The sequence below is a fragment of the Cheilinus undulatus genome, linkage group 20, assembly GCF_018320785.1.
Source record: "Cheilinus undulatus linkage group 20, ASM1832078v1, whole genome shotgun sequence".
NCBI classification, from domain to species: domain Eukaryota; kingdom Metazoa; phylum Chordata; class Actinopteri; order Labriformes; family Labridae; genus Cheilinus; species Cheilinus undulatus.
In genome coordinates this window covers 7182213-7200125 of record NC_054884.1, presented here as the reverse complement: position 1 = coordinate 7200125, position 17913 = coordinate 7182213, and the positions used below count along the sequence as shown (strand labels likewise).

The 17913-nt window shown below is 36.7% G+C and overlaps 1 protein-coding gene across 4 annotated transcripts in view; it reads right to left on the bottom strand.

Moving 5' to 3' along the window:
* Nucleotides 1-14228, bottom strand: part of exoc6 (exocyst complex component 6) — a 68239-nt gene extending 54011 nt beyond the window's left edge. For 2 of the 4 annotated variants that reach the window (XM_041815382.1, XM_041815383.1), the window contains exon 1: nt 14064-14228. In XM_041815382.1, the coding sequence (XP_041671316.1) occupies nt 14064-14203 (140 nt within the window). In that variant the 5' untranslated portion in view covers nt 14204-14228. Of the gene's footprint in view, nt 1-11049; nt 11158-14063 lie in introns of those variants that run through there. The other 2 variants (XM_041815385.1, XM_041815386.1) reach the window with 1 other exon arrangement.
* Nucleotides 14229-17913: the final 3685 nt, after the last annotated feature.

Genomic DNA, 17913 nt, shown 5'->3' with positions numbered 1-17913 from the left:
TTAAGATAAAGATGTGATGGTTTATCCATGTCCTTATTGCATAACGATCTGTCTAAATTTGCCTGCCGTTAATCAACTGACAAAAATTGAAGCGGGTTTCTCTGTTAGAATGCAAAAGTAATTCCTCTTTGCAGAGGCATAAACAGCATTTGTCAGGAGATATTGATCAGCATGGGGTCACTGCTGATAAACACTCGTGGCAATCCACTAAAACACAGGTGCACAGAGATTTGGGCCAGCTTATTTACATGTGCCTGTCACAGTATCAGCACAGAATTTGGTTAACGTGGCAGAAAAAAACATAAAAGCCTTATGAAGGCAGCTGAGTTCAATGGTACCCATGTTTTTACTTACTCTGAGATTACTGAAACAATAACATATTATCTGATTATAGAAATGGTTTCACACATATCAGCACAGAGGCAGCAGTTCGGATTCCAACAGTCAGCACAGTCTCAAGGTAGTCACTAAACTTTAGTGCTCAACCAAGGGGATTTGACATTAACCTTTATGTTTGTAAAATGCCACTTCTTTAATAATATTTATTGTTGGCTTGTGCATTAGGAAAAGGTATGGTTCAGCAGGAAACTGTGATAAAAAAAGAATGTCTGTAAGATAAATCTGAATATTGGCTATTTGTTAAGTACAGATTTGAAACCACAGAAATGTTTAGCCGTGTAGCAATGAAAGTGTCAGTGGCTGTCTTAGTTTAAACACTGTTAAAACACTAACCATTTTCTGTATAAAATATGCTTAGAAGATATGAATTTAATGAAAAACTAAACAAAAGAGGGACAAAGTTTTTGATATTATCTGTTATTAACCAGGGACGTATTCGATGTGCGGCCTCCATTTAACATGGTCACTTGTTGAACCACTACTAGAGATGTTCCAGTATCATTTATTCCTTCCCAATACCGATTCCAATACCAAGATGATTGGTAATGACTAATACCAAGTACTGATCCAATACCAGTATGAACTTTCTGGACTGACTCTGCAGACTAGCAAATACTTTTAGACCTACATTTGACTCAGAACATGACTGAACAAGTAGAATCATAATGTACAGCATCTCTGGGACCCTAAAGTTGTTTTTCTGCTGATTATTGAGTTTTACAGCTAAATATTAAAATAACAATAATACAGGGGGCTGCATCACAGGATGGCGCTCTCTCTCTCTCTCTCCATTATGCTCTATTCAGGCAGCATGGTGTGATTATGGAAAAGCCTGCCACTGGGTGACAGATCTTCATAATGGGTAAAGCTAACGATAATAATAGATCATATCTGGATTAAAATGGATAAAAAGTTGTTCAGTATACGGCTGGGCAATTAATCCCAAATTAGATAAAATCACAATATGGCCTGCTGCAATTTACAAATCGCAAAAGTTGCAATATTTCTTCAGTACTGTTTTGCAGCAGAGATTTTATACACATAATGCAAAAATTCACATTTTTTAGAATAACAATTTCTGCTCTACCAAATGTATATTATTTCACATTTAAAATGCCATTGACACTAAAACAATTATCCCCTTCAATATAGCAATTTATATCAAATTTGCAATAGTGCCAAACTAATCACGATTAGATATTTGTTTTAAATCATTTCCCTGACTAAATAATATCTAATATTGTGTACATTATAATTAAGAATGATTTCTTGCTTGTATTTATTGAAAAATATATAAGATGAAGAACCTAAAAATAATCACATATTAAATCGCAACAGCAATAGTTGGAAAAAAAATCGCAATTAGGTTATTTTTGCAAATGGTTCAGCCCTAGTTCAATATCAGCTTTATTGGTGTGGATTTAATCATTAAGTCCTAAAAAGTCACACAAGTTCTTGGCTCACTGAAAATGCTGCTGCAAGGGATTCAAAGGCATCAATAGGTCAATGGGAAAGCACAAGCTTCAGAAGGAAAAACAAGTAATGCCAGCCTTACACCAGAGGACTTTGCTAAAACTCTTAAAAGACTCTAAAAAGACTGACATCTGAGACCCTCTCATATCTAAAGACAATTTGTCGGCAATCCGTTGAGTTTTTAGTCTCAGACACAGATTTTGCAGACTGTAGGTCACTAACTACAAGACCAGAATATGATTCCTTTTAAGACTGTTTCCCATCATGCATCTGGTGGAAATTCACAACAACATTTTTTGAGCAGAGAACAAGATGTAGAAGAAGTTCGCATTTAAGTTGATATCTCTGATAATCTGATGTTTTTAAATCATTAACATCGAGTTAAAAAATAGGAAAGTTTAACACCAAAGCAACTTTGCATGTTACTGCAACAGCTGAGAAACTACCCCAGAAACCTTTCAGGATAAAAGTACCGAATGAAAACGAGTCGTCTCACCACAAAAACAAACCAATTGGGCTTTTACTTTGAAAATCCCAGTGGCGGTTTACCGTACCTGTCATGTCAGCCTGGAATGAGTTGACTAACAAGGCACACAAACACACAGGTGCAGAGATCTGACCGCAGCTCTGAACAGAGAAGCTTTTTAATCTCTTGAGTGATCTCTAGAATGATCTACGCTCACATTCATGTTTTCATGTTTCACATTCATGGTTGCATCACTGAGTAACACAATATGCATACAACCAGACTTCAAACTTACCACAATATCAAACGTGTTTGATATTATCATAACGCCGAGACTAAACAAAGATTTCCTAAAAACGGCTATAATTAAGTCTGACCACCTTATACCTAACAACTGAGACAACGGGAGTGAGCTGCGACTTTAGCAAGACTCCCATGAATTTACTCTGACTTTTGAATTTTGTCTGCAACTTTGAAATCAGAGGAAAAGTCATTAGGTGTAAGGCCACCTTAAGAGGCAACGATTTATGACTCAAAAGTTATTTGACTTTTGATAAACTGTGTCACTTCTTGTTGTGTACGACAGTGCCGGTCTAGCAGTCATTTTAACGATCACATTCAGAGAAAAAATGTCACGCAGCCACCATTCTTTGATGCTGCAGTGGGACCTTTGGTTCTTCTTCACTGCTCTAAACACGGTAGTTCGTGCATTCAGTGTTTTCTGGTAGCAAAAAAGAATTGATTGCCGGTTTATAGAACTAACATTTAGCATGGTTAAACAAAGCAAAATCTAAAGTTAAACAAAATGGTATCGGATTGGTGAATAATCACGTGTATTCAGCAACACCAATACCTGAATTTTAAGCAGTATCGGATGTATTTCCAATACTGGTATCAGAATCGGAACAACTCTAATATGCCAATATCATGCACATAGCATCCAGCATTCGTAAAAACAACAGATATTGTATTAGTTTAAGCACGTGGCAAAGTATTAAAGTATCTATACTTTGACAACCATACTGGGCACAGTATGAAACAATCATGACAAATTATGAAGTCCTAAGTTACAATTTAAGTTATTCTTTAAAGGTTTTTATAGTGCTTGTTTTTCTTTCCCTTACTCTCTGTTTTTGCCCTCTTTATTTACATTTTACTGCCTTTTCTCATTTACCTCCCATTTGGTTTTTACTTCTCTTTGAATTTCTCACGTTTTTAATTTTGGTCCTCTCAGTCTCAGCCTATGTAGCTGGGTTCCTGCACTGCCTGGGTTCCTGCTGTTTTTATGGTACTTGATGTCTGTGTCTTGCCTGCATCCTGATGATGTCCATGATGTCTTAGTTGTGTAGTATGGTTTCATGCCTACACTCTGATTGATGTCCATGTTGTCTTAGTTGTGTAGTATGGTTCATGCCTACACTCTGATTGATGTCCATGATGTCTTAGTTGTGTAGTATGGTTTCATGCCTACACTCTGATTGATGTCCATGTTGTCTTAGTTGTGTAGTATGGTTCATGCCTACACTCTGATTGATGTCCATGTTGTCTTAGTTGTGTAGTATGGTTCATGCCTACACTCTGATTGATGTCCATGTTGTCTTAGTTGTGTAGTATGGTTCATGCCTACACTCTGATTGATGTCCATGATGTCTTAGTTGTGTAGTATGGTTCATGTCTACACTCTGATTGATGTCCATGATGTCTTAGTTGTGTAGTATGGTTTCATGCCTACACTCTGATTGATGTCCATGATGTCTTAGTTGTGTAGTATGGTTTCATGCCTACACTCTGATTGATGTCCATGATGTCTTAGTTGTGTAGTATGGTTTCATGCCTACACTCTGATTGATGTCCATGTTGTCTTAGTTGTGTAGTATGGTTTCATGCCTACACTCTGATTGATGTCCATGATGTCTTAGTTGTGTAGTATGGTTTCATGCCTACACTCTGATTGATGTCCATGTTGTCTTAGTTGTGTAGTATGGTTCATGTCTACACTCTGATTGATGTCCATGATGTCTTAGTTGTGTAGTATGGTTTCATGCCTACACTCTGATTGATGTCCATGATGTCTTAGTTGTGTAGTATGGTTTCATGCCTACACTCCGACTGATGTCCACGATGTCTTAGTTTGCATGGCATCACATGACGTCTAGGTTTTGATGTATTTTGATGTTGATGAATAATTATTTAGTCCATATTTTTGATTTGTTTCTTTAAGTGTTTGGATTGTTCTGATGTTTTTTGTATGTCATGTTCTGTCTTCTTGTTCCCTTTGTTTGGGTTTGTTGCTTTGTTCATCTGTTTGCCTCTTCACATGTCAAAGCACTTTGTAAACCCATGTTTTTAAAATTGCTATACAAATAAAGTTACTACTATTATTATTATTTTATATTTTCAATGTTTACAGGAGAATGATTTACAGAGATCTGAATGGAAGAATGCATGGCACATGGAGGCATATAAAGCAGTGGTCAACAATGACTGGCAGCTTCCTATAACATCTCTTCAATCATAACTGACGCTGATTTCCATAAAAATCCCAATTGCCCAAGTTTCCCCTCTTTCTAATAAACCAAAATCTGCAAAACAATATTCAAATGGCCAACAACCCGGCCTTCTAGATCTACAGTATCTCTGTAGAGATCTGTGACTGCAAACTGCTGGGGACACTTTTGTTTAACAAATTAGACGCTGCTTCACACAAACAAGTGCTCACCCTCACTGCCACAGCATTTGCAGACGAGTTTAAAGTCTGCTCCATTGCTGACGAGCATGTGGAAGTTTATACATCTGGCATAAAACGGCACACAACATTTAAGTGGCCATGTCTGTAAAACAAACTACTAAACAGGGAAGTAATACACATATGCATGGGCTATAAAGAAAGAAGAAAGGTTTCATTTTATACACAGATAAGAGCAGAAAAGCTGCCCATTGATTAAACTAAAAAAAATTTGATTTGATCCATGGAACATACAAGACACGCCATTAAGTTTTTTTAAACAGTAACAAAACCTCAAACTCCCAGCAGTAACTAAAAACATTTAACCAACCAATCTGACCAATCATTTAAGTTGAAAACAGGCTCTGGCTAATGTTTGGAGGACTCTGACATCATGTACTTGGCTTGTAATGAACAAACGGGGCATGCAGAGTCCAGTCAGCTAAGTAAAGATCAGCCTCTATGGCACCGCGTGAGGTTCCTCTTTCCTGTTATTAATAATTGAAACCAGGTGGTACCACTGACACAAACAGGTCACTATCTTCCTGTTTCCTTGCAGGGCTGGAGGCTCAGCCAGACAAGAGTCCTCTGGGTGGAGATGAAATGAACCGATCATCAGTGACTGACACCACCCAAACAATCAGAAACATGTGAAATGGGGATTGATAGTAATATTTAGTATTATGGAGTGAAATACATGTTTTCTGCCATTAAATCTTGATTCAAATCTTTAGTGAGATAAGGACCCAGTGATGTTTTATTCTACTGTTACATGTAACTCTGATAGGTGAGCACATTTTTCATGCAGCATGATAATCGTGCATAATCATCAATTCTACATGGATGCCAGAGAAATGTCCATGAGCAAGACTTTGGGGGAAAAAACAGGAAAACATCCCCATATCAGCTGCTGCAACATCAGGCTCTAGGTTTTATATCAAACAGACATCAGCTCCTGTTTGTTGCCTTGTGTCTAGCTTCATCACTGTGCTGGGAAAGAGGGAGAACAATGATGGAGAGGTGCCATCCTGTCCTTGTCTGTAAATGTGAAAGTCCAGTTTAGTCTGTGGTTTGAATCAACTGAAATGATGGTGGAGAAGAGGAAATACAACATTACAATAGCCATCAAAACATCACAACATCCTTGCAGCCCTCTATCCAAAATAAATGTGGATGTTGCTTAAAATATAAAAATACCAGAATGCAATGATTTGCAAAAAAATCAAATCCTTTATTAAATTAAAAATACCTCAAAGGTCAAATATCTTAAGTTAAAACAGAAATGTCCTTATTTTTGGGAATTATATGCCTTCATTGATTTTGGATGCCTGTCTCTGGGCTAGAACAGGGGTGTCAAACTCAATCACAGAAGGGGCCGGATTCTGAATTAAGGTCTAACCAGAGGGCTGAACAGGGTCCACATTTAACCAAACTGTTAACCCTTATTTTCACCAGTCATAAATTGTGGGGGAAAGAAACTAGTACCAATAATGAATGATTTTGAGATTTAAGAAGTCAAAATGATCAGTTAAAAGGCTCATAATCTGAGATGAAAACGTCAAACTTATTAGTTCAAAAGGTAAAAAAACAAAATAGATGTTAAAATAATGCTTTTAAAAGGCACATGTATATAAAAAAGAAAGTCATAATTATGTTTTTAAGACAAAAATATGATTTGAAATCTAAAATGGTGCACCTACAAGGTCAAAATGTGAGATAAAAGTCGAAATAATAAGTTGAAAAAGGTCAAACGATTAGATAAAAAGTCAAAATAATAAATTGAAAATGGTCAAAATATGAATTGTTGAGTCAAAATTTTAAATTGAAAAAGCCGAAATTATTAGATAAATGACAATTATAGATTGAAAAGCTCAAAATATAAGGTAAAAAGTGAAAATAATACATTGACAAATTCAAAATATGAAACAAAAAGTCAAAATAACAAATTGAAAATGGTCAAAATATGAGATAAAAAGTTTAAACAATAAATTTAAAAGGTTAAAATATGAAATAGAAGTCGAAATAATAGACTGAAATCATAATTGTGCTATGTGAAATTGAAAATATGAAATGAAAACACAAATTAATTTCTTTTCCCATGTTCCTTTTTTTCTAATATTTTTATTCTTTATTTTTTTCAGATTTTTATGACTTAATGAGTGATATCATCATGGCTAAGTTTACATTTTTATACTGGAGGAAATCTGCAGACCTCATGTTTGATGTCTCATGCTGACATCACAACTCATTGGTCTGCTTCTGTGGCTCTCTTACTGTGGCTCAGTACTAGGGCTGGGCAATTAATCAAAACTTAAATAAACCACAATATGGCCGACTGCAATTTTCAAAACACAGGTGTAATGTTTATTACCCACGCCTATGAAGTCGGCAGGGGGTTATGCAAAGGGTTCCGTATCTTTCGATTTTTGTTTGTTTGTTTGTTTACAAGATTACTCCAGAACGGAAAGTCAGATCTTCACCAAACTTTCAGGGACTGTTGGGATAGTGACAGGGAAGAATCGATTAGATTTTGGTGATGATCCGCGCACCCGTTCGTTTTTTCTTGGACTTTGAAATTTTTAACACCATAGTAATCAATGGGAGCGTCAGTTCCTCGGTGACGCTGCTTAGGCGTGGTTCTGCCGCCTCAGACAGCCATTCTAGTTTGACCATGAAATACATTTCAAAATACCAGCTTTATTCACTTTTTGCAGCAGAGATGTTATGCTCTATCGCCTTGGTTCCCAACCTGGGGTCCGGGACCCCCCGGGGGGGGGGGGGGGGGGGGGCAAAGATCTCAAGAATATCCCAGAATATAGGGCAGACATTAGCTTGATGCGCGAATATTGGACCTCCAGAATTCTCAAGACGGTGTCTCTGCTTACTGAGTCGCATGGCTTCCAGAAGAGCTCGACTCAGTGAGTAGAGACGCCCTAAACACACCTGTAGTGTTGTTAAAAATGATGCTACAGAGCAGTAAACACAACGCCGTTCCAACTTTTTTTGAAGCAAGTTGCTGGAGCAGTTTCAAAAAGGGCACAGAATTTTCAAAACCAGTGCATTTGACATGTTGTCTTGGTACTATTTTTAATATTAAACACATTTTATGATTGGAAAATCACGACATTTACGTTTCTGCTTGCACATTTTTTTTTAACTTTACTGAGTCAGGGGTTGTAAATTCACTTGAACCTGAGGTATGAATAGTTAAAGAAAGCTGAGGTGACTTTGTCAAACAGGCTCTAGGTGTGTCAGTAAATATATTACTGGCAGTGGAGATTGAAGGCTAACTATATTAATGAGTTCATTTACACACTCACGCGTCCTAGTTATGATCAGGTTTTATTTGAGTGTATCCTGGTTTTGTGTTTTGTATGCAAACATCATATCTTTGTTTCAGCAATGTCCTCAATCCCCAATCCCTGTTAGAAGAGACTTGGATATGCTACCTCTGTCCTTGGATTAAAACCTGAAGCTCTGTTGGATACACACTAAAAGGGCCTGTGTGAAAAAGCAGGACTTCTACTTAGCGATGTAACTTCAGAGTGAACTCTGGGTTTCTGTTACTCTAAAGGTAATTCACTTCTTACCTTCCAAACCAAACCTGTTCTTGAAAAGGTTATGCTGGACATAAGAGATCAACTACTTTCATTTATGTGCATATTTATTTTCATAAGCCTGCTAATAAAAATGCCCTGGCCTGGTTTTTGCAGCTAACCACCAATCACAATCACCCGCCGATGAATTTAGATGATCAGCCAATATGCTGATCACCGAGTACCACTAGTTAACCTCCTGCTCATTAATATTTATTCAGATGTATCTTGGTAGACATTATTGAAATCCTGCTTATAGATGACCCCTCTGCAACAATCTTAATCATTACAATAGTGCTACAATCTGAGAAAACACACACATGAAACAGACTCCTTTAGATGACAATGTTGACTGAGACTAGAAATGCCTGATTTAATACACTAAAATTATATATTTCTTATCAACTTGAAGTAACATATTTTCTTAGAGATTTAAAAAATTGTAACCCCCCAAATTTCAAATAAAAACAGATTGATTCTTTTCAAGTTTGTTGGCCTAGAAAAAAAGACCTCACAACTACAAATAACAGGCTCCCAGCCATCTATGCAATGAAAAAAAAAGACCTTTCCCACATATGCCGGGCTAAAAAATTGTTTCCTAATGAAGATTATTAGGATTATTCATATTTTACTATTATAGTGGTAAAGATAAGGTGTGCCCACCAGCAACAATAGTTGTCACTAATTCAAGTTTTCTAGATATGAGAGCAAAAAAGGCACAAAAGGGTTAACTGAAATTTAGATTAACCTGCAACCTTTTTCTTGCAGCTGAGATGTTTACACATCATGCAAACATTCATGCCAATTTTTTAGAATAGTTTACAAAAATCCTTCTTTTCTTTTTTGCATGTTTTTCTAAATCAAAATGAAAATGACAAAAAATGATCATTCCTGACAATACACCAACTCATATCAATTTTGCAATGAGTTGAAATAATCGCTACTAGATATTTTTTTCAGAATCATTCAGCCCTTTATCAATCTACCAGTATTGTGTTAGTTATAGAATCATTTATGGCTTATGTTTGTTGAAAAAAACCACAACTTTAGATGAGGAACTTCACAATAATTGCATAATAAATTCCAAATGCAATAATAGAAAAAAAAATATCGCAATTAGATAATTTCTCCCAAACATTCCACCCTACTGTAAATCAATGAGCCTGTGTGATGTTAGATAGTAGGCCCAAATGGGTTTAACATAAAGTTACTTTGTCTTTGTTCTTTCTTAACATTCAAAAACATATTTATCACATTAATACCAATTCAACTAAACGATATCAAGTCCTGATTTTAGTTGCATATTGCCTGGCCCTAGGCCGACAGCACACTGTAGTTTCATGGTAGCATTACAATCCATTAACACAAGATAGCTACACACTTATGAGCAATCTAATTGATATCTAAGTGTTTTACTGTGACTATGTCCTGCAGTTTCCAGCTACATTGCTACACCCATTTCTAATATTATTTGTTTGTTTTGTGAGGCTTATTCTTTGTGGCTTGTGTTGCCCCCCTTGGTCATTGTTTTACAGTGTCTGCCACAGTAGTTTTGTTGTGAAACGTAAGTGAAAAAATGATCAGAGAAAAAAAGGGAAGCTGAAACAGGCTTACAGAGTAAACTAATGTTCCCTTCAGGGCAGATTTTCACTGCTTTCCCCAGGTATGCTGTTAAACAACCACCGCCTGCAGGCATGTCTACAGGACAGGTGTGTCTGTAAAGTGGAGGCAGTCAACAGAAGCTAGGTACACAATAACTACTGTAGCTTGTCATCCTGCTGTCCATCTGGTGGCCTTGAGAAGAAGCTATTAAACATTACCAGTACACTGTACTAGAGAAGGTCAGCTTAAGCAACTGAACTTCCTATTTCACTACAGCTCTTTGTCAACCACAGGGAAACCCCGGGGGGTCAGAATGACGCATCAAACCGAGCTTTAACGGAATGTCATCTGGGCTAATTTCACATTTCATTCGCTGGACAGCTAGCAGAAGCCGTTAGCATCGTCAGTTAGCATCAGCTGTATACTGATAAGATGTGGGGTCTCTCAGCCACACCCACAGATGATGTTTAGGTTAGATTTGACAGGTCATCAGCCAACTCCATCATCACACAGAGCCAGGAAAACACACAGCAGCCCTGTGGAGCTAAAGCTACATTCAACTAGCTGTAACAGTGGTCAATGTTGGCCTGTTAGCTAGCCACACAGCTAGGCTCATGCTTCATTTCAGCACTATAAAGCCTGCTGGATGATGCTGCTAATGTTAGCCTACCGGTGGCTAGGGTAGCTAAGCTAGGTTGTGAACAAAAGGTCCGATAACGGACGAAATGCACACAAAAACACGGGTATTTAAATTCATACATGCTTTACAATAAAGCGTATTTTCTTACCGAAGAGTGGGGCCGACACAAGCCGTGTCAGTGCTCTCTATTTCCTGTAAAATCCGTTCGTGCTCCGTTATACACTCCAGGGTTTCATTCTCCGCCATGATTGTTATGTGTGTGTTATGGCTGTGACTGCAGCTACAGCAGAGCTCAGGTCAGGAGGGTCTGACCGGCAGGGGGCGCACTAGAGCTGCAGTTCACTCAGTATCAACAGCTTTGTTTCCACCTTAGAGTAAACAGACCGTGGTACGAAGACAAGGTGAAACTTAACCTTTTCTATATTTTTCATACGTTTCTTTTTCAAACTCGTGAGTAAATATATTCACTGTAGAACATGGAGTAAAAACAAGTAAGCACTCTATTGACTGGTTCACAAGTGGCTTTAAAATTTATTTTTTGGTGCTGAAAATATCAAATCCAACAGCAGTGCGCGATAAATAAGAGTTGACTTGTCTAAATATTTGTTGTTTTGAATCCTGGACCTCATTTTCTTTCTTTTCTGACTTCTGAACTTGTCTTTATGTGAACCCTTCCACTTTTTAATTTGATATTTATTTTATTTTGTTTTAAATTTTTTCCTTGCCTTCTTTTAGGCTTACTCTTACTTTGCTTTGCTGTTTGCATGTGTATCCTATAGGCGATTTCGTAGAAATATTTGGTTGTATGGTTAATAAATACACACAGACCTTTGAGATAAAAGTTTCAAAAAAAAAAAGAAAAAAAAAAAGTACAACCAAAAAAGTACAACCTTTCTTAAATGATAATTAAAAGTATGCTGTATTATTCTGTAACCACCAACAAAGTTAGGATCATAAAATGTATTCTTATTGACAAAATTACAAGATCTTGTTTCTCTTGCTGAGTATTTAGCATTTATATCAATTTAATAACGCAATAACAGTATAAAACTCTGCTGCTGCAGATTATTAGATAGGCTGAGTCTATATGTCAGTATTCATAATAAATGGACTTAGAATCATGAGGCTTTTCTATACTTGTCTGACTGCTCAAAGCTCTTGACACAGCAGGTCCCACATGGTCATTCACGCTGAAGGTGGAAGCCGCCATGTGAAGTGGCCATCAGTATTAACTAGTATCATATATATATGTCTGCACCCTGCTGATGCAGCAGTGGAAGCACTCTGGGGTTAAGTGTTTTGGTCAAGATCAAGTGCAAATGTGGCTGCAAGAGTTGAGGATAAAACCCTGACCAGATGAGAGTCAGCTAATAATACTGCTGAGCCACACTGTACATTACCTCCATGTTTCCTAAGTCGCTGCATGCTTGTATGAGAACACTGCATGCTGGCCACCCTACAACATCACACTAATTTCTACTTTTAGAATTTGTGAGATAATTGTCTGGATGTTCATTAAAGTTTAAGTAATTCGCATGAAATGCTGGAGAATTTTCAATGACATTTCAGGAATTTTCATGGCTATATCTTAAAAATGTTCAAGTATTTTCAGGGAAATTTTGCAATATTTCTGTATATTTTTTGTAGAGTTGCACTGGAAGGGTTTTGCAATTAAATTTTTTGAATATTTTCATGGGGACTTGAGATGGAGTTTGTTTGGAAATCTTCATTCATTTTTGTGTAAATTTGGAAAATTTTATTTGTATTTTTTGGGGAAAATTTGCTTAGAATTTTTGCATATTCTCATATAAATTTAATTTTTCTATTTTGGGAATTTGATTGGGAATCCAAAGAGGGTGTCCTATGAAATTCATTGAATTTTATCAATATTTCAGTGAATTTGTTTGGAAGTTTGGGGGAATTTATGTCATTTTTTTTGGAATCTTGGGGAATATATTTGTACTTTTTTGTGGAATTTGCTTTGAGTTTTTTTTTTTTTTTTGTAATTTTTAGGAATTTACATAGAATTTTTGGTAACTTAAAAAAAAAATAATATTTAGGCTTTATGATGAGGTTTCACCAAAACATTTGAGGATTACTTAAAGAAATTTTGGGGTACTTTTATTGAAAGGTTAAAAATATGTTTACAAAGTTTTCACATAAATCTAAGGTAGTTAATTTAAATTTTAGGGAATTTGTGTTGATATTTGACATCATTTATGGTCAAAATGAATTCCTGTACTAAGAAAAGGCTGACCTTTGAACTTATTAGGTCCTATCCTGCTATCCTCCTGAATTAGTGGGAGAAACTAAAATGCATTCCTAACAAAACTGAGTTCTCTGGAGGTTAAAGCTCCTGCGAGGAGATTTTAGCTGCCTGTGAAATGGACTGAAATTCAAATTGGTACCTCTGTAGGACCTTAGAAAGCAAATGAGAACATCTAGAACAAGACTAAGTATTTCTGTGTTCTTAAACTTAATTCCTCAAACCACTGCAGTGGGGTAGGTGTCAGATGGCTGACAACCCACCAAAACAGCTGTGTTTTATATCTTTGTACACAATAAAAGAAATGTCTTATTGGTTTTGTCCATGCTGCACCAGAATCAGCAGAGAAAAAGCTCCTTGCAGGAACTTCAGACAAGGATTAAGTTAAAATCTTCAACTTTATGGAATTTAATTTCACATTTGTTCTCACATAGAGTTAAAGCAATGCACTTTATCTGACATTTGAGGTGTTAAAAAAGTAGCTACTGTAATTGCACATTAGCAACTCTTAATTCGCAGATATAATTAATTCTAAGATGCTCTAAAATACTATACATTAGTATTTTTCTCACTTTTGCATGGGTTTTCTCAATAAACATTAACCCTGATCATGAACATCAAATAGAAATCATTTTTTTAAAGAATTTGTCTCCTTTTAACTGCATAAACCCTACTTATTTTATTGAAAAAAGAGAAATATTTTCATACACTACATATATGTTTTTAAACACTGAGATTATAAAAGAATTACACTGAGCATGCTCATGACCAACCCCTTTGGAATGAATCAGCATTTTATATGACTCACTTTGGAAGAAATACATTCACTGTCAGTCGTAAGCAGCAGATGACGTTTCACCAACCCTCCTGTCAACCTGCACACTCCATGAATTTACCTTAAAGTGGTTCCCAGAGGCAGATCCACAGATTCTAACTCTGCAAAGATATTTCCAAACGCCTTCTCCTCCTCCTTGTTCTCATCTTCGCTCTGCAGAGGAGGATCTGGTAAAGCAGCATGGACCCTGGCACCGGCCATGACTCTGTTTTAGACTCTAACTACGAGGATGAAACCTCTGCATATGTGACAGAGAGGGGAAACCAAGAACTGTATGTGTCTGTGAGTGAAACCAGGGCACCTGCTAAGGTCAGCAGAAAAAGTGGGAGCAACAGGAAAGAGAGACCTTGTGATTCAGCGGACTTTGAAGCCAACAAATCTTCTATGAGCTGAGCGACTCTCTGTGAATCCATTCATGTTACTGTAGAAGAAATACATTAAAGATGATTGACTCTCTTGTCCCTGCAGATTTAACACTATTCTCAATCACAATAGGGATTAGATGTTGATAAAACTTTTGTTAAATACAGTCAGGACCTTTTGTGAACCACATTGTGCTTGAGTTTAGGCTGAGTGATATTCCCAGGCCTGCCAACAGAACTGGCTGGCCCCAAGTAAACCGTCCCTCCCCAACTGTGATTTATTAATAGTACTAATGCATGTGTGTTAGATCTGTGGCTTTGGTGCTTGCGTCCTGGTTAACAGTTACTTCATTTTGGAGCTGAACAATGTGTCAAGCTATTATTGGGCTCTGATGTTCAAATTATCTATTCATGACATCATAGGGGGAAAAATTATATGACTACTGCACTCAAGTAAAAGTACAGTTACTCTGGATAAAATTTATTTACGTAAAAGTAAAAGGACGGGTCTCTTGACCTACTCAAGTACAAGTAAAAAATATTTAATATAAAGTACTTTAAGTACTGAGTAGCTACTGAGGAGTGATCTCTCCTTAGTATCATAACCAAAACAATAGATCTCCATCCAGGTTGTTCAGGTAAAGTTACACACTGAAAAACTGACTGTGTGCATATGTATTTAATCAAACACATTACAAGTGTTTATACAATACTATGTGGCTCCTTTGGCAAGAAAAAAGCAGAAAGCCAACCTCATTGCGAGGCAATGTATACTGATGAAGAATACACTCTATGCATCCTGTAAGAATACGTCAAGTCACAAGTGGACACTCCGACTCAGTGGATAACTTCACTCAGGGTGCAAATATATCTTAAAGCAAAATAAAAAAAACAACATTTGAAAAAAAACATTTGAAAAAAGAATCAAAAATAACCCCAACAGGGATCACTGTACAACAGGCAATATCTTTACACAACTAAACACATCTAAACATGCCTGCCCAAGGGCATGCTGGGAAACTCTGCCAATAGATCCCCCAGATGTGATATACACTTACTCTGGTCAGAATTTACTCAACCCTTAGCGCTCCAGTGGCTATTCTGCCATTTTGTTAATTTTCTTTTGACAAAATAAACCACTCAGGAAATGTACAGGAAACCACGCTCATGTTTGGTATAATCTTTTTTGGAGCTACCTCAAATTTATAAAAGGAATACTATATTTTTTCAGTTTAATTTACGGTATTTTTAAAAATGTTATTTAAAACAATATGTTGTTATTTTAAAAAAGAAATTACAATTTGCTGAAATTATTAAAGAATACCAGTGCCAGTCCTGTACAGCATGGCCCATTGTCTACTATATGCCACATTCATTTTCATATCAAAATAAAATGATCATATCTCCTGTTTTACTTGGCCTATGATATCAAACAAAAACTGAAAAAATGCTTAAAGACCATGCTTCCACATGAAGTGATTGCTGTGCAAAATGGGGCTTTGTTTTCCATGCTGTCGTGTAACAAAAGTAGTTCATGATGAAAGCACGCTGGTGTGATTATGGTAGAAATAAAAGTACTGATTTCAAAATGTACTCAAGATAACACAAGTACACGGAAAAACTACTCAATTAAAGTAATTTGAGTAGAAGTAATTAGTTACTTTCCACCTGATTGCACTTGTTTTAACTGACTTTGACCTTTTCTGTTTGATATGATGTATTTTTTAACTTGTCACTGTGCTTTATATCTTTTGAATATGTTTGATACCATGCATTTTCATTCTTTATATGCTCACGCCATTGTCACCCTCAATGATTTGGAGTCTAAATAAAGATAAATAAATAAATAAATAAATTTATCTGGTTCCCAGAAAGCTTTCCCCCTTGAGGGAAGTGGCAAATTGGTAAAAAATGGCAAAACAAGGCAAAACTGGGTTAATAATGGCAAAGAGAAGTAGCATAAATGGGCCACGATTGGCCCATTGCCACAGAACAGTTTTCCATTTTGCCACAGTCCATTTTAAATGAGCTTTGGCCCAGAGAAGACAGTGATGGGTCTGGATCCTGTTCACTTACGGCTTCGTCTTTTCATGGTACAGCTTTAACTTGCATTTGTAGTTGGCACGGCCAACTGAGTTGACAGGCGATTATTTCTACAAGTGCTCTTGACCCGATGCAGTGATTTCCAGTGCAGAGTCATGCCCAAAGATAACAGGCATTCAATACTGACCTTCAATCGTATCCCTTGCACACAGAGATTTCTCCTGATTCTCTGAATCTTCTGATGATACCATGTACTGAAGATGGTGGGATACTCAAAGTTTAACATGCACCCAGTCATGTTACTGACCTGTTGCCAACTCACCCAACTAGGTTCAAAATGCTCCTCCAAGCTGTTTTTCATCAGCACTAATGCATTTTGTTGCCCTGTCCCTACTAACAGGGATTTTTCTTCCATCATTAAATTGAAAATAAACTAATAATTTCATGAAATGGTAAAATGTCTGAGTTTTAACATCTGATGGTTGTATGCTCTATTGCGAATGAAATATGAGTTTATTTGATTTGCAAATCATTGTGTTCTGATTTTATTTACATTGACACAGCGCCCCAACTTTTTGGAATTGGGCTAGTACACAAGGAACTACAGTATTTTTCCATATTTTTTTGTTTTAAACCAGTATTGTGTTCTTCCAGTAATTTATGAGTCCTAATTTCTCCCGTTAGATATTACAGACATGATGTCAGTGTGTAAATCAGCCACTAAAAATAAACAACACCACAGAAAGGTTAGCACATGTTCTGAAAATGCTTCTTGAGTACGACTGTGGGGCTTCAGCCGCTTACACAACCACTTTCTACTTCCTGCTATTCTTCTCCGAATGGATTGGCCGATTAGGAGTGTGGACGCAGTGTTTAACAATGAGCTCTTCACAAAAGCCCTGACTATGAGTTTCCTTATTACTCCACCAAAAACAAGAAGAGGGGCGCTCACACAGACGCAGAGCAGAAAAGGAAATGTGTCAGAGGAACAGACACACAGATGGCTCAACGCTACACAATGGAGGAAAGAGAGGCAGGACTGTATGCGGCGATAGAAGAGGACAGAATGGAGATAAATCTCTTACTGTTGCCTCTTTTTATCATAAACTACAGTCCTGTTCAAACACCTATGACACTGCATGTACAGTATGTAGGAGGAGATTATATTTTGGCTTTCCTACAACAGAGAAGTAATTTCTCAGATTAGATTTATTTGAGATAATTGTCCAGAATGTCTACTGAGGTTTAGGTAATTTGACTGAAATGTTGGGAGAATTCACTGTGAAATTTGCAAGTATTTTCATGGAAATTTTGGGGATTTTTTTTAAAATCTATTGATGAGTTTCTCTAGAAACTTTGGGAGAAATTTCCTTGAATGTTTTTGTCTTTGATGGGAAATTGGAAAATTTGGATGTTTGGAGGAAATTGGAAATTTTCAGACTTTGTCGTTTTTTTTAAATTTTATTTTTGTGCTTTTTATTCCTTTATTGACAGAATCAGAAACAG